The following is a 25,993-nucleotide window of genomic DNA, read 5'->3' as shown; positions in this document are numbered from 1 at the left end:
ACCAAGTGTATCTTACATAAAGGTGAGCTTCATAGGAAAATGTTTCTTTCACAAGCGGTCTCCGTTTTTTTTTTGTTGCTCATTGTAACTAAAAACGAAAAGAAAAAGAATTCCAACACAGGTGAAGTCCCTGAGGCGAGACAAAGAAAAGTGGGCGACGTTGGAATGAAAATATGTTAATAATTATAGCTTCACGACACGTAACGCGATAATTTTAATCCGCTTAAGACGCCACAGCTATATGTATGTGCGTTTGGGTGCGTGTGTGTTTATGTCCCGCCATCGTCGGCGCGCTTTTCCACGCGTACTCATCCAGAACCGGTGCCTAGTTTGCTTAGCATTTATGCGTTTACCTTTACGCAGTTTCGTCTTCTTTAGCATTTCCGATTCCGTACCGTTACTAGGGTGGAATCATTATAAGCGCTTGGTCCTTGAACGTACAGCTACCATGAACGCTCCTTTTCCAATGATACTTTGGACATTCAAATAAACAATTCCCAAGAAGCCTGAACACTGTATCAGCACGGAGAGCTTTCGCTTGGAGTGAATGTTTCTGGAAGCGCGTTGGAGCCATTCGCTGGGATGCCGACGACATAGTACCAGGAAGGAAGTGAGCAATTTTACTAAACTCGACTGGCCCCTTATGTAATTTTTAGCAATCAGTCTCTATAGACTGGAGCCTTTTTTTGTGTGTGTAGTTTCTTTCGGAGTCGCTTGTGGATGGCTTCTTGTGTAATGGCTTGTTCGGTACCTTGGGACTCTATTGGTGGCCGTCCAAACCTCACTCGCGTTCTAGTAAGAGAAAACCTGAGCTGAAACTAACCTCGTCATCATCATCACGCTCGTCGCCGTCGTTAAACGTTCTTCCATACTTAAGTCGTTAGCATAACTCAGGCCACGCAGTCCTCGGCCCGTCCCGGACAAGTCCCAACTCCAGTCGCGGGTTGGCATTTTTATCTATAACTGCAATCTCTTGTCGTTTCCTGCACTCGTTCTCCAATGGGTGCTTTCCTTCCCAGACATCCACCGTCAGTATCGGTGCGTTCCGATGCTTAGGATCTGACCGACGTGATGCCGCAATTTTTCCCCCTTTCCATAACGTTCTCTTTGTGTAGCAATTATGCTCCCCTCACTCATCATCCCTGTCGTCTTTCACCCCTTTCTTCCTTGGAATGATTTGGCACTCACTCCTTTCGGTGCCAGCAATTCTTGTTTTTTTTCTTCTTCTCCCTACTTGCCTTGCTTCCTAACACGACCACAAACTGCAAACAAACGGCGATGGATCGAAATGATGCAGAATAAATGGATATGATTTGTTTGGCAAGGCCACAATTGGGGTCGCAAATTGTGATGAATAATAAATGGTACAATTTGTGTGTGCGTGAATGAGCGAGAAAGGAGAGCAGGAGGCAGTGCTGCTGGAGAGCTGAAAGGAAGACATTTTGTTTCCACGCAGGGCTCGGTGGTGTGAAGGGTTTAAGAAGATGATTGAATAATTGGGAGTGCGGGTGAAAGATAAATACCACGCTGGTTTAATAAAGCAACCATTTTTATGGCTTAACGGTTTGCGTTTTTGGTTGTAGTTTTATGTACTCTGAATATGCCGCTTGGGAAAAAAGTCGGTTTTGTGGAGCCGTATATTGGGACACAAGTGGATTAAAGTATATAAGTCTAGTTTAATGATCAATTATATTATAATCCCACGCTTGAGCGAAGATTTTGTAGCTTAAAGACTCGATGCTTAAAGACTGGATGCTTCTAATCGACATCATAAACAAGACTTCTTATGAACTTGTAATCGGCCTTCCATAATCCTTGAACCCTACTTTACACGATGCTTCTCAATTTTTTTCGTCCTTCTTAGCTGAACTACTCTTGTGATAAGAACTTCCACGAAAAGCTTTTTGGTAAAAGAAAAAAAACCGCTAAGCTTCGTTTAAGTCTTAGCTGTCTGCAAAATTAATTCAATGCCAATTTAAAAAAAGAAACAAACTAAACTCTCTGCTTCTGGCAAACAAGCACTAAAACCAACTTGCTGTCCTACTTTCGAACACGGTTTTTTAAAACAGTTTTCTTTTATCTTTGCAGGTTTCATGCAGCTGGTACGTGGTGAGGGAACAGAAACCCAGAACATCTAGCGTCGGAAGTTGAAAATTAAAAGCCACGAAGGAGCTTCGGCCAATCCGATAGTGTGCTCGAAAGAGCGAAAGCAGCCATAATCATAATCAACCATTTAAAGTGAACCGGGTTTTTGTTGCTATGAAGCATGAAGATCGTGGTTCTTCATTTCCAATTTTTGTTTAAAATAATATCGAACGGAGCTTTTAAAATTAAAGGCATATTTTAAATGATAAGTTTGAACTATTTTTAGAAATGTCCTCAACACTCCCTTCTGAACCAAGAACTGGCAATTCTTTGTCTTGTGTTATAGACCACCAAAAAAAAAACTGCTTTCTTTATGAAAGGGGTTTTCCCCGTTCTGAATTAGCACCATCAAAAATAAAATATGAATGCATATTGATGTCGTTGAAAATGTTTGGTTATATTTAGCACCCACAGAAAAAAAGGCAACGCTGTGGAAAAGACTTCACCATCAAACAGACCACCAAACAATGAACACAGAATTGCCTGCAGCATAAGAAAGTTTAGTGTTTATTAATGATTAAACAAATTCGTGTACTTTTACCCAGTGAGAGAAGTAATTATCTGTGACAAATAAGCCTATTAACTAGTTCTGTTGTCATAAGTACCGTAAAGACTATCCTTGTGTCTTGATACGTCATCAAATAGATCGAAAGCTTCTTTAAAAAGGAAATGAAAAGTGGCTAAAGAACATCCATGAGGGAGGGAACAGGAGACTCAAGTTTTTTTTTTTTTACAACGAGTAAGCAAAGTGACAATACAAACACAAAGTATGCTTTTGTGACATAGTGTCAGTTTCAGTAAAATGAATTTAATAAAAACCAAAAATTCTTCTCTTTTTCTACTACAACAAATAGTGAAAATGGTGTGAAAACTCTTCAAAAGTAAACGTGACTTAAATTTCTACAGAAAAAAACCCCCCAACATAACAGTGAAGTGAAACAAGTGTTTGATGTTCTGCTTACCACAGCAAAGGTGAATTGTGAAAAACCGAACGTACCGTAGTGAATAATAGGTGAAAACTGACGGTGTTTAAGTGAGTGCGTGTTTGTGTGTGCCGTGCGTTTTGCTGTTCTGTTTTCTCTTGCTTCTTCGCTCGCTCGGGCGCTCTCTCTAGCTCTCCTTTTCTTACTTGTCGTGTTGAATGCGGTCAGCGGAATGCTCTGCTCCGTTTCCATGTTGATTACATGAAACATAATGGATATCCTGGGACACTTACAATGGACCTCAATAGGCTATTGAAGGTCTTCCCGGGCATAGCGTTAACATGGGTTTGCTTCCTGGTAGCAACGTGCTGTGTTAAGCTGACCGATGCGAGGATAGGTGAGTACCGATTTCTGATACCGTTTCTAGTGTGTTCACTATTGCTGTGCGGGGGAAAATAAACATTCGTCGATTGATCGAAGTGTATAGTTCACTGGAAAACAAAGCGTTTGGCTGATGTAAAGGGAAGTCATTTGTAAACGTTGCGGGAAATTGATGAAGATTGTACCGCGAATAAGTTTAAAAGTTATTGAAACTTGTTTTTCTTGCTTCTCTGAATAATAAAATAAATATTACGTTGAATTTATTTTGAAGTAAAGGATATTTATTTTTATACAATGTTATGTTTCCTAATTATCATCATGGAAAGGAGTGATTTTTTTAGCTCTGAATCCTGCATCGAACAAAATGCAAAAATATTCTCCACAGTCAGAAAGATATCAAAAAGATTTTTAAAGAACTGCCCTCTATCGCATAGCATTGAAAGATGTAAAATCAAATCAATATCTTCTTCTATTTCAATCAAAAAAAGTGTTCTAATGCAACATCCAACATATCATAAGAAAAATTTCTAATTTCGTTTGATTTTTATTAAGTCATATATATGATGCCCTTTTATAAAAATCATACATAATAAACCCTTTTAAAGTTTCTCTCATTTCCCAAAAAAGTTTTTGGTTCTGATCAACGTCTTTCATGCTATTATCCTTAATTACTATCAAATAACATTGCAGATGGTTATCTATTTCCTTTCCCCTTCTTTTTGAAGATCGTCAAAGGGTTGTTTGTGTAGCAATGATGAATAAAATAGCTTAAGAATATGAATTAAAAAGTAAAACAACATACATTCCAACATGAAAACAAGGCGTTCAGCCGTCATACTTATATATTAAATAAAATTACGTTCAAGCAACCTTCTTCTTCTTCTTTTTGGCCTGCTCAAGATTGAGCACGTCGCGTACACATGACCTGATCGACAATCAGATTCCAGAATACTCAGTTAGACTCCATTTGATCATACTAACGGGCTCGCTGTCCTCCTCTACGCCTCGTGCCGAACGGATCGCTGGCGAGCACCTTCTTGGTGGGGCACGAGTCCTTCATCCTCATCACGTGCTCCAGCCAACGTATCCTTCCGGCTTTGACTACCGTCAGGATAGTCAAAGATTAGTTCACTATTGAAGACGCTATTTACCACCCCCCCCCCCTGTTCATTTTAGCCACATAACCCATCTTCCCAAAGGATTGGTTTTCCCCGTATGCCCAAGGTCAGATATTTGGAGAAAAATGTTGCCATTCTGTACGCCGTGAACGTATTGAGTCGGAGTAAAGTATGGAGAGCCTATGAAGTCCTTTAGGAAAAGTCGGATCCATGCCCGTATCCGTGCGGTATCGCGACATACACTGAACACAGAACCATCAAGCTTATTAAAATTTAAAAATGAAAACTGCTCGGTAGTGCAAAAAAATTGTAAAATTCTATAAATAAGCGACTTTTATCAAACAATTCTGCAAATAATCTTCAAACTTCTACGAAAAAAATTACCAACTCGAATTATAAATTGCTAATTGGAAAACAGCTTACCAGTTTTGTAACTAATAACAATCTCTCTGAAAAGTAATAATCACCAAAACAAAACCACATCTGCATCAATGTTCGAATAATCAATTTTATTCATTGTGAAGCTTGTGTAAAGTATGTTGTTTATTTAAAAAAAAAACCTCACACATACTCCAATTACTGTCACAACAGAACGGTATGACGCAAAGCCCAAACCATTAACCATCACCATGGCAATAGCGTGTGATCCATCATACCGGCTCGCGCATCACAACGTGAGCTCATTAAATTTGCATTTTCGCTCGCCGAAAGCTTTGGCCACGAGGTTTGGCATGCTCCGTTCTTTCATTACATCTGCAAAGAAAAATTTTTTCTCTTACCATTCTTCCTTCCTTTCTGCACACCCACTTTAGAAAACATCAATGGCAAAGCAGAACAATCGATTGACATAAATCATTAATGGACCACCATTCAACGATCGATGCTGATTTAATGCAAATCTGAGCTATGGCCTCACACATGGCCTACTTGCTGTGAGAGTGGTGGGAAATATCCCTCACGGGATCATTCCTCGCTAACAACATCCACACAAGCGAACTGTTCGGCTTTCTGCTTTACGTTCCGCATCTGCATCCCACTTGCTTTAGTCGCCAAATGCCCCGCGCGCAGCACCACGTGTTCTCGAATCATGACGATGTGTTCCACTCATTCATATTGCAGTCATTTTTCATCCCTTTTTTTCTCACCGAGTTGGTGTCCACTCTTCACCGTCTGGTAGAAAACACCGTCAGAAAGCTCTCTAATTCTGCTTCATAAATATTAAACTGTAAAACTTTCCGGCAATTTCCTGTCCCGATGGTTTCGCTAAGGCTGAGGTTTTCTTTTTTTCAAGGTAGATTCAGGACACAGGGTGGAGGTATATTTTCCGGTGCATGTCATCTCCCCGCTTCGCATGCTCCCATCGCGCAATTGTGCGCCATTAACGTTGGAGATCGTTTAGAAACCAATTCTTGCTCCCTACTGCCGTGACGCTTGTGCCGGGATGGACAGTTTTCCGCGACAGATTTTCTGCTCGCACGTTGTTCTCATCGATGGTGCATTTTTTGTTCGTTTTGTTTATCCACTTGATGTCCTTTTCTATGCAAAAAAAAAAAAATCAAACGTCACAACATCCAAGAGAAAATGCAACGTGCGAAGAGAAAAGTCATGGAACGTGCTCAACGGATAGAAACATGCATTTGTGCAATAGGAAGACCCGGCCGCTTCGTGTCAGTATTTATGCTGAGCGGAAATTAATTGTATTCGGTGCATAACTATTTTCACAATTGTCGTTTGTGTCGCGATACCGACGGACGCGCGTTGCAACGAAGTTTTCTTTCGGATTTGCTATCTGTCTGCTACACCATACCGGGTATTTGGTGCCACAGGATGCAGATTCCGTTGTTTTTCTTTTTTTTCCAATTTGTATTCTCTCCCTCTTTCCCCCCCTTTTCCCCCTTCGCCAATCCACCCGTAGCCGAAGGAGGTAGGGAGCGATCGGGAAAAAAATAATTTGCCAACCTAATCGTTTCGTTCCGCTCGTTCGTGACGGTTTTGTGATGCAAACAGTGCCGGCGACACACACAAAACGGAACAGGATGTGCTCGTGCTGGCTCGGTTCATTTTCATTTTCTCCCATTTTCCTGCATGACTATGTAGGAAATGATTTCGCGCGGGATTGAGGATTTTCCGCCAGCGACCGTGACATTATTTCTGCTTCTCGCTCAACTTCCTCGGCTGCTTCCGCTTCCGGGCTGGAACAGTTCTGTCCCATCGCACGCTCGTTACCATGCTCGGGCGTAATCAATAGGCCGCTGAGTTTTTACCGGTTGTCAATGTTCCCTGCTTGCCCTGCTTGCTTCCTCTTTCTCACATTTTGAGCACGTTTCCATTTACTTTTGGTTCGATTTTTAGCATTGTATTTATCGCAACGATGTGATGACGAGGAAACGTTTCGCTCACCATTATCACCGGTCGAGGCTGTTTCTTTCTTTGCTGAGTGTTGGTAGACAAACACGCACACACACAACCACACACGCATATACACCGATTTGATTGGCCATCTTGTCTTCACTCTCCACCAACGCTTGGCGGTAATTTTCGTGATCGGGATGATTATGTTCGTACGTGCGGGCCGTGGGAAATGATTACCATTTCCATTGGCCGGTGGAGACACATTGTCTCGTACGATGCTTGTGAGCTTTTATCAATTTGGGTATCGGTGCTTTGATTCCCGGTCCTGTTGGTTCGTTTATTGAAAACCAGTACGCACGGTTGTTGCGGGTGTGACTAAGATTGTGATCGTTATAGCGAGACATGTTTCAATTAATTCAACATTTTGCGAATTTATGCTGTTGTAACTGGATACACTAAGCAGGAATTAGTTGATGATCACACGATGTTTGAATTCGTTTTTTTTTTTCAAATTAACAAACAAATAATAAAGAAGTTTTTTTGATATAGGTAGACCATGTTGACCATCACAAATAGGATAGAATACGACCATTGTGAAAGTATTGTATTGATTTAATAAAATTTATAAAACTTTAATAAAAGTTTTATCAAACTACAATTTTGTGCACCTTCAGCCTTGCCTTTAAATCTATTAGAAATAGCAGAAACGTTTGTAAGTATAAAGGCAATGTTTACAAAAATCCTTTATTTAATTTATTTTGTTTATTTTTCTTTTTGTTGTAGATTCTTGTGATAGCGTAACAAACGTATTATTATATTGTAGTTGAACATTTTCAAGCGTTTCTCTTCATATAAAAATATCACTTATTTTAGCGTATTGTAATCGTTTGCACAAAATCGTGTTGTATAGATTTACCCGATAATAAATCAGATTGCTTGAAAACAATAAATTGCAAAATACTCCCTTATCAAACACTCAGAATCGTAGCGTAGCTCTGAAAACAAATTTCATTATCGACTTAGTCGACTTTTGTCATAGCTAGAGCTGTGTATTGGAAAAACAATTACTTTTTCGCTACAAAAAACCGTAGAAAATATCAACATCTAATCAATACACGTTCTCACGAAAAGCAAAAGGCAAAAAAGTGCACAAAATATAGGTCAACGCACGACCACGGGCAGAACGTACAGGCACACTTCACTTCTGATTGACGCACGGGAAATCACACAGACGGATCTTGCTTCGTTTCTTTTGATTTTTTTGATCAATTCGTCAACCGACTAGCTGTCAGTCAGATGTTTGACAGATCGTGAAACATGTGTGTGTGTGTGTGTGTGTATGTCTCGTTTGGCAGTGCTGTCATGCGCCAAGCATGTAGAACAAGCTCCATGGAAAACCCTATGATGTCTATCACTGCCAACGATTTATCATGCTGCTTTATTGGGATTGCGAGTTATGAATTATGAAAGAGTTTCCATTGAATTTTCGGGAGACATATTTCTATTAAAAATAATTATTTGCCATAAAAGGTAGTAGTTTTTGCGAAACAAGAGCTTTCACATTGTTTACATTGAATGGATAATTAGAATTTGGTTGACTTTATTTTGCAGTAGGAGGAAAATCAATCAAAAAGCAGCTTAAATTCTTGAAAATAATTTAATCGCAAAAAGATACAAAGCTTGTTTTTGCTGATTAAGCATTATTGGAAGAAAACCAAAATTAGTGTTCAGAACAATTACTAGAAATACCGTTGAAATTTTCAGACTATTTTGTGCATCAAAAGCTTCTCGGGTCTCGTCGATAGGCTGCCAGATTCAAACAAAAAATCGTTTTTGGTTTTATTATTGCAATGAGCATTCCAACAATAAACAGATAGATAGAGATAGAGATTCTGTAGATTTCAAAGTGTTTCAAAGAAGTGACAAAGTGAACAAAACAAGTAAGTGTAAAAAAGAAAAAAAAAACATTACTATTTTCAACGATCACTTAAAGCGCCGTAACGTTTCAAAATATTCAAAACATTCGCAATCTACCTTAACGATATTTGCCATGAAATTCTGCTCCGCTGAAAGCCGTTGTCTTGTTTTGGTGTGGAAGAGTGAGTGAAACTTTTGTCCCCTCGAATTGCATTTCCCGCTGCAGTTTGCTGCACGAATCCATTTGCCTGATGGTTCTTTTTTTTACGATGTTCTGTAGCATTTTTGAGCACATTCCGTGCTGGATTTTGTGAAATGTTTCCTCCCCTATAAACCTGTTAACAGCATGAAGCATTATGCGGGAGTGGTTTTGCTTTTCCGTTTCAAGCTTCTGGCAGGTGCAAAACTGTTGTGCAACGTGTGCCAGGACACATTAAATGAATCGCGAACGCACGGTGTCTTTCTGCCACTTTTCAGGATGTGACTGTGGCCCGTTCATCGTTTGCAGCGGGAAACAAGCGTTACGAGAAGACAGAGAATAACAAAAGAGTTTTCATCTGGTCCCAGGAACTGTATTGGATATAGATGCAATCGATCCTGCCTATGGATCGATGATAAATCTGTTTTTTTACTTTTGCAACTGAAGCCGAACGACAAAACAAACGACAACCATCAATTCGATGAACTTTCTGGTGAAAAATGCCAGATTGCCAGATGTCTTCCCGTAGGCAGTTCGGAAAAGCAGTATAAGTATAGGAATGCAATAAATACAACCTCAAATGTGGAATAAATCAAATTGAACCTCCCATTTGGAAAACCGAATTATAAATCGATTTTTAATTCGAGGAATTAATTTTTTTTTTTTGCTCGTTTATGCTTATGCGAAAGGCGAAAATTTTCTTCCCTGGTGCATGGTCCTCGGTAAAAATCGCTATCGACGTTGGTGTTTGTTTCGTGTGGCCAGCTATTAAAAGGGTTAGTCAGTGAGCGACGCAGAGCGGAGACTGGAACGGAATGCACATATTTATTAATTTCCCGTAGCGTTTATTCGCGCCGCGCTAGTGGACGTGAAAATGACGAGGAAAATACAAATTTACGATCGAAAAACAATAGCCCGAAGCGATATGATGACGTTGATTGATGGTATGGATTGATTGTGGTGTGGTTTTGTGTAAAGTTGGATGAAAGATGAGATAGGAAGCAATTTTGGATTCGGGAAGGAGAGAAAGTTTAGCGCACTGGATGAAGCAAAGATTAAACCTTACGAAAAAGCTTTAAAGCATGTTGGTGAGAAAAGCATCGAAGCTCCAAAAACACTGATTGATTTTTTGTTGAAATTTTTTGTGATATTGTTTCGCAATGATTTAATATATTGCTATGTATAGAATTTTGAAAACACTTGTACATTGATTGGTAGCCAGGAGGTATGCAATTAGTTTGAATATTATCATTCAATATTGATAAATATTTCGTTGAAACTTAATAGAAAAAACTTTGTTGAAGAATACATTATTTTTTATATACATTAATTCTCTTTTACCAGTACTTAAAAACCAATAGCTTCAACATGAATCCGATAAAGGGTGTCGGGAACGCCGAAAGATATGCAATATTTAATTGACAAAATAGTAATAACGATGAAGATTTTTAGGCAGCCGGATTTCTCTCTTTTGATGACGCTTCTCAAGCTTATCAACTGTAAACTGTTAAGTTAGATGAAATGTGATAATCAGTTTAACATCGTCAATCAAGTGAAGTTGATAGGATTACTAAAAACCGAAAGAAAAATGACAAGGAGCTCGGTTAGAAGCATTATTTTTATAACACGTTTTTGCTTTATACTGGAGGAACATAATTTTAGGCTTTGCGTTGTACCCAAACGCAGTATACTTAGTCTGGCACCGTTACACCGCCCCATAATACTTACTTTGTATCTAACATCTTATATTATGCACCACATTTTACTACCCAAATATACGATCCTGCCAGTAAATAGCCCAAAACACACACCCAAACGGTTGATTGTTTTTCACGTAAAAAATATAAATAAAATCAAAAACAACTCATCACTAGGCAAATGTATGCCCTAAACTGTTTCGGCTCATCAATAACGTAACCATCAACCGACCGAGGCAAACCAACCGAAAAAAAAACCACAACGAACACGAAACAAAACAACACCAAAGCACAATCGACAAACCAATGCCAATACCCCTTGGTGGCTATGTACTTCCGATGCAATGAGCCTCAACCATTCCAACCTATTCGACCCATTTATGGTAATGTGGCATTGCGAAAACGATATACATACCTCGGCCTATCTCTTCCCCGTTCCCCATACAAGCGAAGGAACAAATAAACGTGTGGTCCAAGTGCGTCCTTACCGTATTGATCACGAGCACAAACAAGCCACCAAAGGACAGGCGAGAGAGAGAGAGTGAGAGAAAGAAAAACAAAAACCACACCATCAAACAGCCGAATCCTTGAAAAGCTTCCTGGTTTTGTGTGGTACGGTGTGGTGACAGGCGGAAACTGATTTAAATAACAATCTGCTCCATCGAACGACCTCTGCAATTTGCCGGAAAATGAGACTGCCGCTGTGCAAAGGGAGAGTGGCAAAGGAGCTTGGCAAGAAGAAAATCGGTAACTGTGGTGGTCTTCCGATTTTGAGGTGTGCTGGCGTGTGGAGCACAGTGAGCACACTGGGGAGGTTGAAACAAAACCTGAAATCAGCGAAACGATGATTTTCCGGTCTCGTTTGCGTTTCGTTTGTTGTTTCGTCTTCAAGTTGCTGTTGTTGTTGGCATCAAGTCGTATGGAATTGTTTCCCGGGCGAGTTCAGATGTCGCCCTGCTCAGGTTGGTAGAAAAGCTGACAATTTTCTTTTGCCAGGACCAACCACCACTGGCACAAGACACGTGGACGAGAGTTTCCATCCGGTCGATCAATAGCAGTATGGTGTATGTGCGGTGGTGCCTTCTGTCCAGACCTGTTTTTGTTTTTTCGGTGTTTTGAGACCTGCCCGTTGAATGCAATCGTTGAATTTCGGATGCCGAACGCTAGGTTTTTTTACCGGGCCCAGATATCTAGGTAGGTGTATCCATCGTACATTGCAAGGGACACAATCGCAAGATCATCAAATTCTCATTTACCTTCTCCATCTGTTTTCTGGTAGCTGGCTGTCAGGAAAACGAGATAAAGCCTTAAGTACTGTCCCAATAATAAACATCCCCGATAAACTCCTCGGCTCGGCTTAAGCCCGTAATCTTTGTTTAATCGAATTGTTTGTTTGGTTTGAGGTTTTCCCTCTGTGTGTGTGTGTGCGCATGTCTCTATGTGAGAATTTTTGTAGGCGCACGTTTCACTAGCTACGCACTTCAAATGACAGAGCTCGGCAGTGCCCTAACGGTGGCGATGGTGGTGGCTGTCTATCGATAGCTTTTCAGCAGCATCTAAGTGTCACTTGATACTGTTGAAACTGGCTAATAAACGATCTTCTCCGGTGGCACTTTCCCGCGTAGGAGCGTGGTTTTCTAGCTATCCTTCCTAGCTTTCGCTCTTATTAAGCGGAGACGACAATCTTATTCATCATTCCGGTTCCGAATTTATCCTACATTTCTTACCCTCCTCAAGAAAGCTAGTCAACTGTTTGTCCTCTTCGTCCACGATGTTCGGCCGTGGTGCGCTGGCCCCAATCCTCCATCCCGTGAGTGCGAGAGAGGATTGATGTGCGCTTCTTAATTTATTCAAATTTGATTCTCTAATGTCGTTATTATTCAAATGCTGGTTATTTATAGGCCCAACTGTTCTGCTGCAACGTCAGAGCTGGCAGACCAGATCCGATCCGGCTGTATAGAGCGTGGGATGCTAGCATGGGCAAAAGCGTGAAGCATACAATTTATGAGACAAGATTATTAATTGTGTAATTTGTTGGCTTCGATTGGGCGTTGCAGGATTTCTTCGGATCAGTTTTCCTTCCATTCTCTGCTGTGTGACGCTATTCCACGACAACCATTGAATCTTTAAAAAAACGGGAACTGGAAATACGAAGAAAACATGCCGTGGTTGGTACGTCAAGATGCGATGATGGCATCCCTTGTCATTGTCGTCGCCGACGTGGTCGTTGATCTAAATCGTGACGGAATTTTCATAACTCGCCCTACCGCAATGCCTTAGGGAGCCGGCTCGAACAATTCGCCAGTGCTACCGAAAGCCATCCATCCATCGTCTTTAGCAGCGGGCCCGATAATTGGGGGGGCACATGAGAATGTGCTCCAAAGAAACTGGCAAGCCCTGTGACTAGATGTCTGACCGAGCAGACGATAATGATGACATTGTGTTGACGATGAGTGCGATAATGATGTCGCTTTCAGCGTGCGTCGGTCGATCGGTTCGGAAAGCACCCACGGCTCGAGGAGCTTCACTTTTTCGCGTTCACTTCTTGAAGAAGTTGAATAATTATGGCATGTTTCGCCGGCGCAAGGGCAATCAAAAAAAGTTGTTAGCAAAAGAGCGATGGTCAGTGAAGTGTACCGATGCTTTGCAATGGGCGCACGTGACATTGGCTAGCTAACGAGCGAACGCACAAAAAAAAGGAAGGAAGGACACGGCTGTGCAATGTTTACGCTTCGACACAATGAGGAAGCTGTCACATTTGCTTACATTGTGCGCGCTTTTAGTGGCATCATTTTGGATTCTTAGAATTATGTTTTAAGATCGTACCTAATCCAGTCCTATTTGTGGTGAATTTATATTTTTTTAGGTGGTAACAGTTGGGAGCTTAACCAAAACATGGTTCAAATGCATGCATTTAAAATAAATTCTGATCGTGGACTTATTTTCTAAAGCTTTATAGCTAATTTTCCAAGCTTTGCTTTTTTTTATAAAAAAATTTATAATTTTTTACTCGAAACATCATCTCTGTTTACAACAGCTTTGTTCTATTCCTTCAATCCACCCAACTTTAAGGATGTGCGCCTAAGCTCATGCAAAATTCATAACATTCCAAAAAAGGTCCTTTTTGCTCTTCATCCTAGCACGCAGTCACGTTACCACAACGAAGGAAAACCTCTAACCACATCACGTCTAAATAAAAAGCATTCATCAGCACAGGACAATGACAATAGACAGGGAAACACACGGCTCACCGGAAAGGCAAGTGATAGAGAGAGAGAGAGAAGGAGAATAAAACAAAAAATGGCATCGGAACCACAACTCAGGCAAAATGTTCATCTGTCGCTGTCGTATCAATTAAATTGAGCATGAAAGCTAACCGTCTCCTACACGTTGACGTTGCAGAAATGGTTTCCGCTTCCTAAGTTCTTTACATACACAAACACAAAGCCACATACATTTGCCAGTAAGGGCTGCTTTGAATGGTAGGGAAAATGTGTGCCATTTCCTTCTCATTACGATAGCTCAGCTCCCGGTTGGGCCTCGTTCCGGTACATGCAACCTTGCCCACCCCTACCGGTAAGGAATGCTGTTAACATACACGCAAGCATTTTCCAGGGCCCTCTTTGCGCACGTGTGTGCCTTTCGAAACAAAAATTCTTCGGTGCAAATGAACGGAACACAAAATATGTGCAAATGGAAAATGGACACATACATACACACTCACACAGAAAAAGCTCCCAATCGCAGACACACATGTGTTCATATAGCAAAGAAGGGAGAAAAACGTATTTCTAACGTAAAAATCTCTGCAGTCACTTTTCACGTTTCTGTGTGAAACCTAGAAGCTGACTCATGCTGATTCCGGCCAACCAGTCCTAACCGTTTCACCTTCTGTTACTCCGAACCATGTGCCCAACCATGTGTGACTGGTTTTGTGTATGTGTGCTAGAGTGAGGTAGGCTTTAAATTCTCTTTTTTGTGTTCCTTGGTCCGTGGCTGGTCTGGTCGAAAGGATTCAGCGTATAAGCCTGTTCGTTTGGTACTTTTGCTACTACTGCTACTGTCAGCATTTGCAGCATAGTCTTCCGGTACTAGATGAGTGGCGTAATGGTGAGGCACCGTTGGAGGTGAGTGAGCAAGATGAACCCGTAAAACTATGCATCTAAAGGGTACGGCAAGCCAGCCAGAAAACACAAGACACACAAGGAAACCAATGCATGATGCAGTAGAGCATCCATCCTAAGTGATCCTGCAGTATGTAAGTTGCAGGCATAAAAAGTACATGGATGTATGTATGTCTTAGCGTGTGTGCGGTAAGACAATCTGACCAGTTTTCTAGGTCTTCCAATGAAACCTCGATTTCCACTCAATTTACTAGCCCTCCTCGATAACTGACCTCCACGTCTGTTAGTAATGGACCCACCGGACGGATTTGCAGGTCTTTAATTCGGAACGTCAAACTCTCCCTTTTCTCCTTGGTACCATCTATGGCGTCATCTTGTTGTCGGGGCATTTTTTTTCTCCCCAAACCACAGCCAGCTTAGAAGACAGAAGGAAGACAAAAAAGAAACAACCGCCGGATGGCTAAAATTGTGGAAAACACACAGTAACTTCAGATTCAACCATGCACGGATGGATAGAAGAACCGGCTTGACCTACACGTTTAACCGAGATTTGTCGGCAGTCGGCAAATGTGTTGGTGCATGGAAGCATCTGTCGGTCGGTAACAGGGAAAGAAGGCAATTTTGTGGCATTAATTCGAGGTCAAACGAGAAAACGATTGGTGCAGTGATTTATGCCTTCATTTTGGCCCATTTACAACAACTACGGTGGGTATTCGGACCAGGTTCTGCCAAAGATCGGGTCTGGGTCATTTCGTGTCCTGTTTCTCTTGGTGTATGGAATGAGGCTTCACTGGGAATAATTGCACACAGCAATTGTGAACTAGATGACCCTCCAGAGCTTCCTTCGTCTAGTCTTGTTCGGTAAATCCCCAAAAAAAAAAAAAAACACCAACTACTGCCCGAGGAAAGTGTGCCGTGGCAGCGCATTCGTTAAATTACTCCTAGTGCTAGATTATATTCGGTTGGACAAAGTTTATTGGACAAATTAGCTTAGGTCATAATTTACTGTGCACCAGTTACACAGAACAAACAGCCACCCCCGGGAGGGAATGGAGCCGGCAAGGGTTTTATTTTTGGGCCAACTCTAAAGTGGTTTTCATCGAAAATGTATGACTGTCGTTACAGGGTGCAGAACGTTCCACTTCCAGGAACTGGGCAACCTTACTGGGCGAAATGGTTTTCTTTGTAGTCATACCACACTCACTCACACGTACATTTGAAATGTTTTGGGGATTATTTTGTAAAACCAAATGGTTCGGTCAGAATCAGCAAATGCCCATTTAGAATGGGAAAAGTGTCTCTCGGGTCGGACCGGTTGCCAGGGAGGACCAGAAAACACTGGAACCGAGGGTTGAGACCAGCGTTTCATAACTAAGCGGATCAGATTATCCGAGCTGGAATTAACACATCACTACGACGACAACCGAACAGATGTTAAGCTGGGGGGGGGGGGGGGGATGGGAAATGTGGGAAAAATATGAGGGGGCTATTTTTCCTTTTTCCCTATGGAACTCTTTTTAAGAGAGCCTTGGTTTCATAAATTCTCGTTCAAACTTTCGACCACTTTGCACTGAATTTATACCACCCAACACACGGCATTGCATACATTCAGGAGCAGCAAGTGTTATAGCAGGAAGAATCAAGCTGGAGAGAAAAAAAAATCATGGCTTCCTTTCAAAAGCGATGGACTGACAGACACACGCGTATGTGTGTTCCGCACCACCATGGTGTAAATCCTTTTCGACATAACAAAGTTGCTACCATAAGCTCGTTACCGGGTTCTGTTGAAAGGCCGGGAAGAAGGTTGATGAAAATTTCCATTTTTAAGGTTCATGTTTTTTTTTTTATTATTTATCAACCATCATTCTTCGACGGCAAGGGGTCGCGTCGTACGGAGTGCCGGCGTTTTTTTATGAGTTGACCTTACCCTATGCATCTCGCCAGGTGTGTAGCAAGTAGCGTCTGATAGCTCTGGTGCTGTTCAATGCGATACTCGGTGCTCGTCTGAGCTTTTGATGCTTCCTGGTGGTAGAGGTTGAGTAGGTATTATCTGCACACCAGAACCAAAAATGCCAATCTTGGTCCCTGACAGGCTGGTAGGATAGTGCGCTGCTCCTGCTGCTTTGGTACGTGGCCGATTTATGGACGAGAATGATCCGTTCCACGGGAAGACCTTGATAAGAACACACATGACGGTGTCTTTGGTTGCTTACATTCAACCTTATAGCAGCAGCAGCAGCAGCAGCAGCAGCAGCAATAGTAGCTGATGGGTTGGAAATGGTCCTGAAATGAAGACGATGTTGATGTTGCTGATGATGATGATGATAATGTTGTCCATGGTATGAGCCGGAGCTAAGCTTTGCTTGAGGTCGTGTTCTTATGGCGTGGCATGCATTTTATGACTCATGAAGTAGAAAAAGACGTCTTTACGAAATGAAAAGACTGCATCAATCCTAGTGAAATAAAACTATCGTGAGATCGGATGTACTTTTACCACACAAAAATGATATTTCTTTTTAGGCAAACTAGGTTTATTATGTTATTTTGAGAAACTAGTTTTTCAATTCATATTTTGTTTAATCAAACAAACGTGTAGTAACTTTTTGGAGAACAAAACGGAACCAGTGTGTGGATTTGTCACGCGTACAAAAAAGGGCATTAAACTATAAAAAATTCCCTACTTTTCTTCTTCGTGCAAATAAAAGTCAATCCTTACGGTAAAACCAGTCAACTACCAATTAAAAAAGCTTAAAAAGCAGTTTTTATTCTTGCGTTAAGGACGAAAAAAAAACCATGGAGTTGTGTAAATGGCGCGTTATCTATCTACGCTCGCTCGTTAATGCCAACTCTGGTACGAGCAATTCCTTAACACGTCGACAACATTCCCGACCGCCATGTCTGTCCGACTGTTTGTGTGTGTCTGTATAAGTGTGTGAGTAAGGAAATAAACAGGATAATTAAAGTACCTCCGGAAAAGGGGATTAGTTTTACGGTCGTTTCCTGCCAGCCAAGAACTCGGTAATGGTGATGTTTCTATATCTTTAAGCTTCAGCATCACGGCCGGATGGTTACAGTGCACACGCGAACATCAGCACTCGGTCATGGGAAGTTCAGGTTTGAGTGCTGTCATTTCATTGGAACCGTGCCGTACCGTGTTGTCATATTCGGTTCGGAGAAGACGCTGTGATCTGCCAGCAAAACGTGCGAACGTCGTGTGAAGCTTTTTTAATCAACTTTTCATCACGAGAAAATGTGAAACCTGTGGCGTAAATAAAAGGTGTAGTGATAGACCGTTACGCAAGTATAGAGACATTCGGCCCAAATTGTAGCTTAGGAAGTTGTGCGCCGTTTTCCATTTCTCGTTGCAAGGATCTATAAACGTGATTGTAAAACTTTGGCCACATTAGTGAAACTTCGGCTGAACAATGAAAGCTGTTTAGACTGCGAAAAAGGCCTCATGCTGTGGGTCTACTATTGTGTACTTCTCAGGTCGATGAAGACATTTTTCATTGCTTATTTTCTTCGCGCGCAGAATTGGAAATAAGATATTCCTCAAGCTGGCTTCCCCGGACGAATAACAGCCTTGGCAATTTTCCTGGAAGAAGTGTCCGTGTCCGTATCAGTTTGCTTGTTTCCTTGCTTGCTGAACAAGTTCAGCTAACAGCATTACTAGCACGGTTCGTAACGGATATCACTGCGGTTTTGTTACCATTCCTGATAGACTCCTAGCATGTCACATTGGCTGCCACATGGTACAAAATTCAATAACGTTAATATACACACAACTTCCTGGTTTAATATTGTTTGTTGACTGTGGTCGAATATGAAAATAATAGACAACATTCGTTAAGCAATGAGATACCAATAAACTTGAGTAAATGAAATTCTTCAACACATCCACAAACATCTTCGTCGTAGTGTTATGTGTTGGTTTATGTTTGGTTTGAAATTTTTTTCACACCTATGCTTTCATAAATTTTCCTGCGACGCCGCGTCGTGTAACCGTAATATACACTCACGGACGCGAATATTCCTTGCTAGAAGCATTTGCACACAGCATCAAGATAAATGTGCTTTAATGCTCGCCAAAGCACAGATGTGGTGTACACATTATTTTGCATCCGAAACTTCTGTCTCCCGTCGCTATCTGTCTGTCTGTCTGAAGAAATAGAGCCCATTTGTTTGAAATGAAAATGCGGGACAAAAAAGTCAGCCACCAAACTCGGTGAGTTACGAACGTATGAAACGCTATGTTGCGTTTTGCCCCTTGTGACGTGGTAGAATAATGTATGCCTATCATGCGATACTGTTTGATTTTAATGAACATCGCTTTAGGGAGCGAATGAAAATAGCAACACCTGAAGTGTTCTCTTTTTTTACTACTGTAAATCGTATTTTAAGCAGCCCGGTGGGTGACTTAATTTAGCAGAGATTGTAATGATTAAGGTAAAGAAAATGGACGATCTAATGTAAAAAAATTAAACTGGTTGGCTAAAGCTTACACCTTCAAATCAGACAGTGATAGGAATTTAAATGAGCTTAAATTTTTCTTTTGCATCGTTTAATATGCACCCAAAATTAATACAATCCTTTTACATTTCTAATGAGATCTTACGGCAAAGAGCCATCATACTAGAAATAAATAAAAAAAAAATACATGCTGTATGACATTTCCTTAAACCATTTTTGTTATTTTATTGCAAGTGAAGTGTTGTGTGCACTGCTCGGTGCCTTTTTTTCCACTCTTCATTTTGTTTTATAAATTTCTTAAGCCATTTCGTCCGTGTTTTTGCCTTATCCCGGGCATGCTCGGTTACAACTACAGCCGTATACTGTGGGAGTTGATGATGGAGGGTTTGTTTGTGTGTTTAATATTATGATTGATCTGGTTCTATTGCTATGTGTATTGTGGTTATGGAAGATGAATTTTGAAGATCCATCCGGCAGCATCTAGAGTTACTTCACTTCTCTCGAAATTGAACCCGCCAAGCACCCCCGAACTTTCTTTTGCAAATCCGTGGTCTATCTTCTAGAATCTGGTCTAATTCTAGAACTGAATTATGTTTTGATAATGGTATTAAGTTTTTATTTTGTATGCTCACTAAATCAACTTCAATCGTAGATTGTAAATTTATAAATTATGAATAAACAATAACTTATTGTTTTCCATAACAGCTGAGTATAGTTCTCTTTATTTCTATGGGTAGGGAAATAGGTTTAAAAAATCTGGATCTGGTGTACTGGATCTTAGTCCAGCACACCTAACTTATAACCTGTCCGATTCACTGAACGTCATAACTGTGGCTGTCTGGTTCCTGTTTGGTCCCTATTTGTTTGAATGGTTTGTTTTGCGGAACGTCACTTCGGTGTGCCGCATGCGTTGGTGTCTGGTTGCTGCATCATCCAGTGCGCGATGCAGTTCTGGCGTGTCTGCTCGTGGCCGGTGTCGACTTTCGTCTGCCCTTGGCCAATACGCTTGCAAATGTAGCTGATGTTGTCTGAATGGTTTTGTGCTCGAACTAACGAAACATCATTTAAACAATTTTTGAATAAACTGATGTTTTCATATAATTTTGACACAAATAACACACTTGTTGCTAAAGCATCTTGTGTGCGATTTGGAAAAACGATACTGGAATTCGATGGCTTATCGTGCAATGCAGGAAATCAAATTACTTGTAATAAAAGTTCTACGACAAAAGCGTCGAACAGCTCAGAAAAATATGTCTTGCGCAAAGTAATTTTACGGTTTGTTTAAAATTCGCCTTAAATAGATTTCAATTTATTTTTACTCGAATTTGTTAAGCAATAATATCCAATTGAACAACGTAACAAAAAAAAAATCAAATTTAGTTTATTTGGTATTACTAATTGCAGAGATTTATGCGTTCCATTCACCCTAGACATAATTTACATTAATTCAAATATGCCACTACTACCGTCCTACATGGATAACAAAAAACAAAAGTATGCCAAAGCGTTGCGAAAAGCTCAAAGAAGGAAAGAAGATTTTTTTCTAATATAACAAATCAATTTGAACGATGAAAAATGTGTTAAGCCTAAAACATTTCCTTTAAAAGCGAAAAATCCCTAACGAAAACGATTCACACCGCTAAAATGTGTGTAGCTTAATTTGCACGCATCGATTTACCTGTCACTCAAACGTTCCCTTGCGCTGACACGAAAGCAAACAGCAAACACAAAACAAAACCCCCTCCCAGTAAGACGCCGAAACTGTGTATCGATTGTTGCGTCAACGTGAAAAAGAAAAACCATTCGCATGATGTAATCGAAGCTCACTGTTACGTATCAACTCCAACCACCAAAAGCCATCCGGTTTCCGTTCATTTGATTTAACACTTTAATCCATAACGGTTCCACTCTCCTCATCGCCACGGTTCGCTCTTCAGTGATAAAGCTTCGTGATCTACGATACCACACCTCTCTTTCTATCAGTGTTTGCCCAAAATAAAAAGCTCACTGCCCCGCGTGTATAGAGTCATACAGGTAAAAGCGATTCACTCGATAAAGATCGAAGCGTTCCCAACGGTCCCACGTACGTGGGGTGCCTGGTTTGGTATGAAAGAACAAGAACGCGATTTGTAAAAAAAAAAAAAAACTGTGCTCAACCTGATTGTGAATTGTGTAGAACTACACCGCGACCGAAAGGGACGACCGAGCGCATAATGGTATCGCGGGTGTAGCAGCTCACCGCGATTGTTGTTTTTGTTTACTATCCTTTGTTGCGTGAGTGGGGATTTTCGTTTTTTGCTGATGTGTGTTGCTGGTGTATATGGAAGAAGTCTAACCACCCATCTCAAGGTGAGCAAGTTCAAACAGTGCCAGTGCCACGCATCAACCAGGAAACACACTTTAATGCGCACAAACGGTTGTTCGGTGGTTCGGTGGGATGTTGTTTGCTGGAAAGAAAAATCGATGAACAAATTGGTTAGCATAGTCTTTATTTACATTTCACCTTCCGCTGAGCGCAACGGGAGCTTCGATCAATCGCTAGGACGTACGGGCATCTGAAGCAGAAGGAAAGTCTCTAGCAGTAGCGACATGATTTGTGAAGGTGCGCAACCTTCGCCGATATCTTGGCTGGTAGCCGTGGGTAGCTATGACGACACAGGGACACAGGATGATGGTCTTAAGCACCGGCGAACGATAAAATCCTTTACAAGGGATCCCTTTTCTCTGTCTTTTCTGTCTACCGCTATGCATCAATAATGTACCCAGATCAGGTGTGACGGAGGAAAAAAAATCCTATCCGATTGGATGGGTTGGGTCTCGCCTCTGTGTGGTCTGTTGTTGATGTATGGCTTGAAAAAAAAAAGATGAAATGCGACGAACATCGTTGGAACTCGAAACGGAAGCGGTTGTGTAGTCGATGTGCATGTCTATTTGTGTGTTTCTGCTTTCGTTCGTCCTCTGCTACGTGAGATCTTCATCCTTGGGTTTTGCACAGTGGCATTCGTGTATCAGCATAACACGCGATACTCGATACCTTTTCGGTGAACTCTTTGTACTTCACGAGTTGAGGTTGAAAAAGGCTTCGACCGTCTCACATCGTCAGCATCTTCACGATCTTCGTCTTCGAGGCATAAACATATATTTAACGTTTATCCTTTTTCGACCTTTCACTTAAGAAATCTCCCGCCGGGAGTTAGCTGGATTCTTTCGCTTTTGCCTTTTTATTTCGCTTGATAGAAGCAGAACTCTTGAGAAGATCGAGAGAAAAAAAAACTCCTCACATTACTGCACCGAACAAAGCGCGACTCAAATCGAATCGATCGAACACCGTTATCAGTTGATATTGAGTTCCAATTATCACGGAGCGGTAAAATTTAACATAAGGGCAAAAATAAATCCAGCAAACAAGGATCGCTTGCTCTGTTGCGTTTGCTGTTGCTTGTGATGCGGAAACATGTAGAGGCAGACAACCTTGAACTAAGCGCCAAGCGGGAACGCGCGAGAGTGGTCCAATACACGCACGGATCGTTTATTTATTTATACCTATTTCCGTTATTTACCTGCTAGTAGCACATTCCACAAGCGATTTATTTGTGCTGGGTTGTGTATTTTTTATACTCAGACTATTTCATCTTACCCACCCATAAATGCTAACCGGGATCGATTCATCGACATTGGGAAGCGACCATTTTTGCAAGTGTATCAGTGAAACATAAATAACAACCAACTATACGGTTAGCGAAAAAAATATGTGAATCTCTTTTTCTTTTTGGAGGTAAATAAATAAGATTCTCGTTAACAGAACTGTGAGTGGGAAGTTGCGCTGCCACCGGGTGCCAACACACGCACATGTACTTTCCTGTGAATTATATTTTCCCAATCGTTTTACCGCTGTTTTGCTGTATTTGATTTTCCCAGTTTTCTTCTTGCTCTGAAGCATATTTCACTTATTGTGGGTTTTTTTCACTCTCTCCTTCTTCTATTTATGCTTGCAGGCTACTTCTGGCACATAACGGATTTACATCTGGATACGTACTACACTACCAAGGGTGATATCTTTCGCAGTAAGTATTGCCGTACTTGTTGTTATTTCGCTCTTTTTCAACAATCTCCATGGTTTTGGCCCTTTGGCCATTTTTCTTTTTCGAGTTTGATTACAAAAATTTCACGCACCACCGACAAATATTAGATTCCTAGAAGATCGTTTCCTTCTGCTTCTTCTTCTTCTTCTTCTATTGTGATAACAACACCCACTCTGGTAGAAGAGTTTGCCTGGAACCGTTACCAACGTATAGTAACGACCAAGTGTAATGCACAGAAAGCATTCAGCTCGTAAAGCATTCCATTGACGGTACGCACACTAGATAATCGAAGTGTTTGAAGGAATCCGATTTCCATGCCGAAGTATGTTGGCGAAGGAATGCCGAATCTGCACACCGTATGCCGTATCACATATGTGATTTTGTGGACCGCAATGGGAAAACGGTCTACAGGGAAAACCGGTCTCAAGACGTACAATGGGGAAATGTACTGAGCCTTGATAAAAGGGCACTTACAACTGCTAGCTATGATTATCGTACGATGGACTGGGTTTTGAATAACATTGGACAAAAGAAAACGTTTAAATTTTTACGTTTGATCGGTTTGGAGTGAGTTTGATTAAATCCAAAGTGCTTGTAAATGAATGCTGATTGTATTTATCTAGGCAAATTGTATGTAACATGTGCTTTACCTCTTGAAGAAGTCATTCCAAAGGAAGCATGGTTTGGATTCCCATAATTATAGTCTGTTCTCTATAATTTTAATTTATGTACGTGAATAACATATGCAATGTCTGTTAATAATGTTTTAAAGCCATCAGTACTAAGGTGAGGTTACCATGCAATATTAGAAAATGTGCATGATCATAATCAATAAACACTATAGATGGAAATAAGTACCGAAAAGAATACATTGAAATTAGGACAGAAATTTGATAAATGCAGCCACATACAGAAATTTTACTGCAATTTTTGCATTTAAAAAAAGGATTGAATGGAATGGAAATTTAGAATGGATTATTCAAAATTATGTTCTTTTTTCAATCAAAACATTTCTATAGAAGGTTGAAAATAAATTGCAAAAAAATACAACGAAATCATGTTTTACTAATAATATAGAATTGTGGCAGTTAACATTTCCTTTATACAACTATGCCATTTTTACAATAAAATAATCCATTAGAATTTCCATCCACAAATCAAAATTATAAAACAAAATCCTTTGTACAACATGCCACAACAAACACAACCAACAAACTGTATTCCGAACCAGCACCCTATATTTATTAATTGATATTTCCACTCAGAACCTTCAGACACACCACAAAAAATATGTTTATTGAATCAAATTCAAAGCGTGTTTAGGTGACTGAAATTAATAATTGAAAAGCTAAACTAATAATGCACCAGCGGTCGTTGAAAATCAACCTCCCCCCCCCCCCCGGGGTCACAACTTTTCACGCATGGAAACCTTGACGGAACGCGTTGAAAAAAAGGCCCCGTTTGTATGACTTCCGGTCGTATGTATCGGTCGATAATGAAGGCCACCGAATGAATGAGGTTGATTAAATCGAAACGATTGCTTCTCTCGGCCGGACATTAACACTTCAATTAATATCGTATCGAATGCACACTCACAATAGAGGGTGAGAATGTGCGAAAAAAACACATCCCTTTATGCTCCCTGGTGTGATTATGAATAAAGGATACCACAGATTTAAATATCAAATTACACTCCTAAATGAAGGCATCAATTGTGCCGTAATGGGAAAACCAACGTTTTCATTAGTGCAAATCATGAATCAGCTTTTGAATGGATGAAATTTCTATTTTACAATAAAATTCCCACGCCAATCGTTGTTGAATTAGCTTTTCTGAATCCCACCGGTGGGAAAGGATGGGGGCGGTGTTTGTAGTAGCTAACTTAATCATAAAACCATTACTGCACATTAAACTACTGCCGGATGTTACATACGTTTTGTGATACAGGGAAAAAAGACATTCACTTCCATTTTAGTTTTATTCCCGATTATTCCCTCTAGAACAAAAAAAAAAAGAAACATGAAAAGAGGTACAGTTCTTTACACACCATCCCTTCCGGCTTCCGCCTCCTTTCCTGTTTCTCTCCAAAAACAAATACAAGCCGCGAGCACCGCCGGAAGGGATAAAGTTTCTTTTTTTTTTTCGAGTATCCCATCATATCTCTTCCCGGCATAAGGACACGTTTGGCTGGCAAAACTGCAAATCTCTCCGGATGACCTAATTTGAGTTGGGCCAACCCGGGTGCTGAATGGGGACTCTCGTCCTTTCTTTCCGTGCCGGTGGGACGCTGGTGAACAATTTAGCAAGCAAAATGAAACATATCTCCACTGTTGCAACGCTCCAGAAAAAGTAAAATGAGCAACGAGCAAGTCAAATAAAAAAAAGACGGGATAGAAAAACCCCAGAGGAAAAGTAATACGACTCTAGTGGCGCCATTGTCAAAACTCTGGTCCCTGATTGCTGGTTATGGTTGAGAGTGTGTATACGTGTGTCCGTGCATGTAGTGATCGTAAGCAAGACGAAGCAGGCGACTGACTTTATCCAATAAAAGTGTGGAGACAGTTTTTCCAACCGGTTTGCAG

General features: G+C 40.8%; 2 protein-coding genes across 3 annotated transcripts in view; one reads left to right on the top strand and one right to left on the bottom strand.

Moving 5' to 3' along the window:
- LOC126562844 (elongator complex protein 5) overlaps nucleotides 1–25,993 on the bottom strand; it is a 561,590-nt gene that overhangs the window by 358,962 nt on the left and 176,635 nt on the right. The window lies entirely within an intron of this gene.
- LOC126560882 (acid sphingomyelinase-like phosphodiesterase 3a) overlaps nucleotides 3,235–25,993 on the top strand; it is a 50,474-nt gene continuing 27,715 nt past the window's right edge. The window contains exons 1-2 of the mRNA XM_050216832.1: nucleotides 3,235–3,465; nucleotides 23,325–23,393. Coding sequence (XP_050072789.1) covers nucleotides 3,330–3,465; nucleotides 23,325–23,393 — 205 coding nt within the window. The 5' untranslated portion in view covers nucleotides 3,235–3,329. The remainder of the gene's footprint in view (nucleotides 3,466–23,324; nucleotides 23,394–25,993) is intronic.

Source organism: Anopheles maculipalpis, chromosome 3RL, assembly GCF_943734695.1.
Source record: "Anopheles maculipalpis chromosome 3RL, idAnoMacuDA_375_x, whole genome shotgun sequence".
Lineage (NCBI taxonomy): Eukaryota > Metazoa > Arthropoda > Insecta > Diptera > Culicidae > Anopheles > Anopheles maculipalpis.
This window is presented reverse-complemented; position numbering and strand designations above follow the sequence as displayed.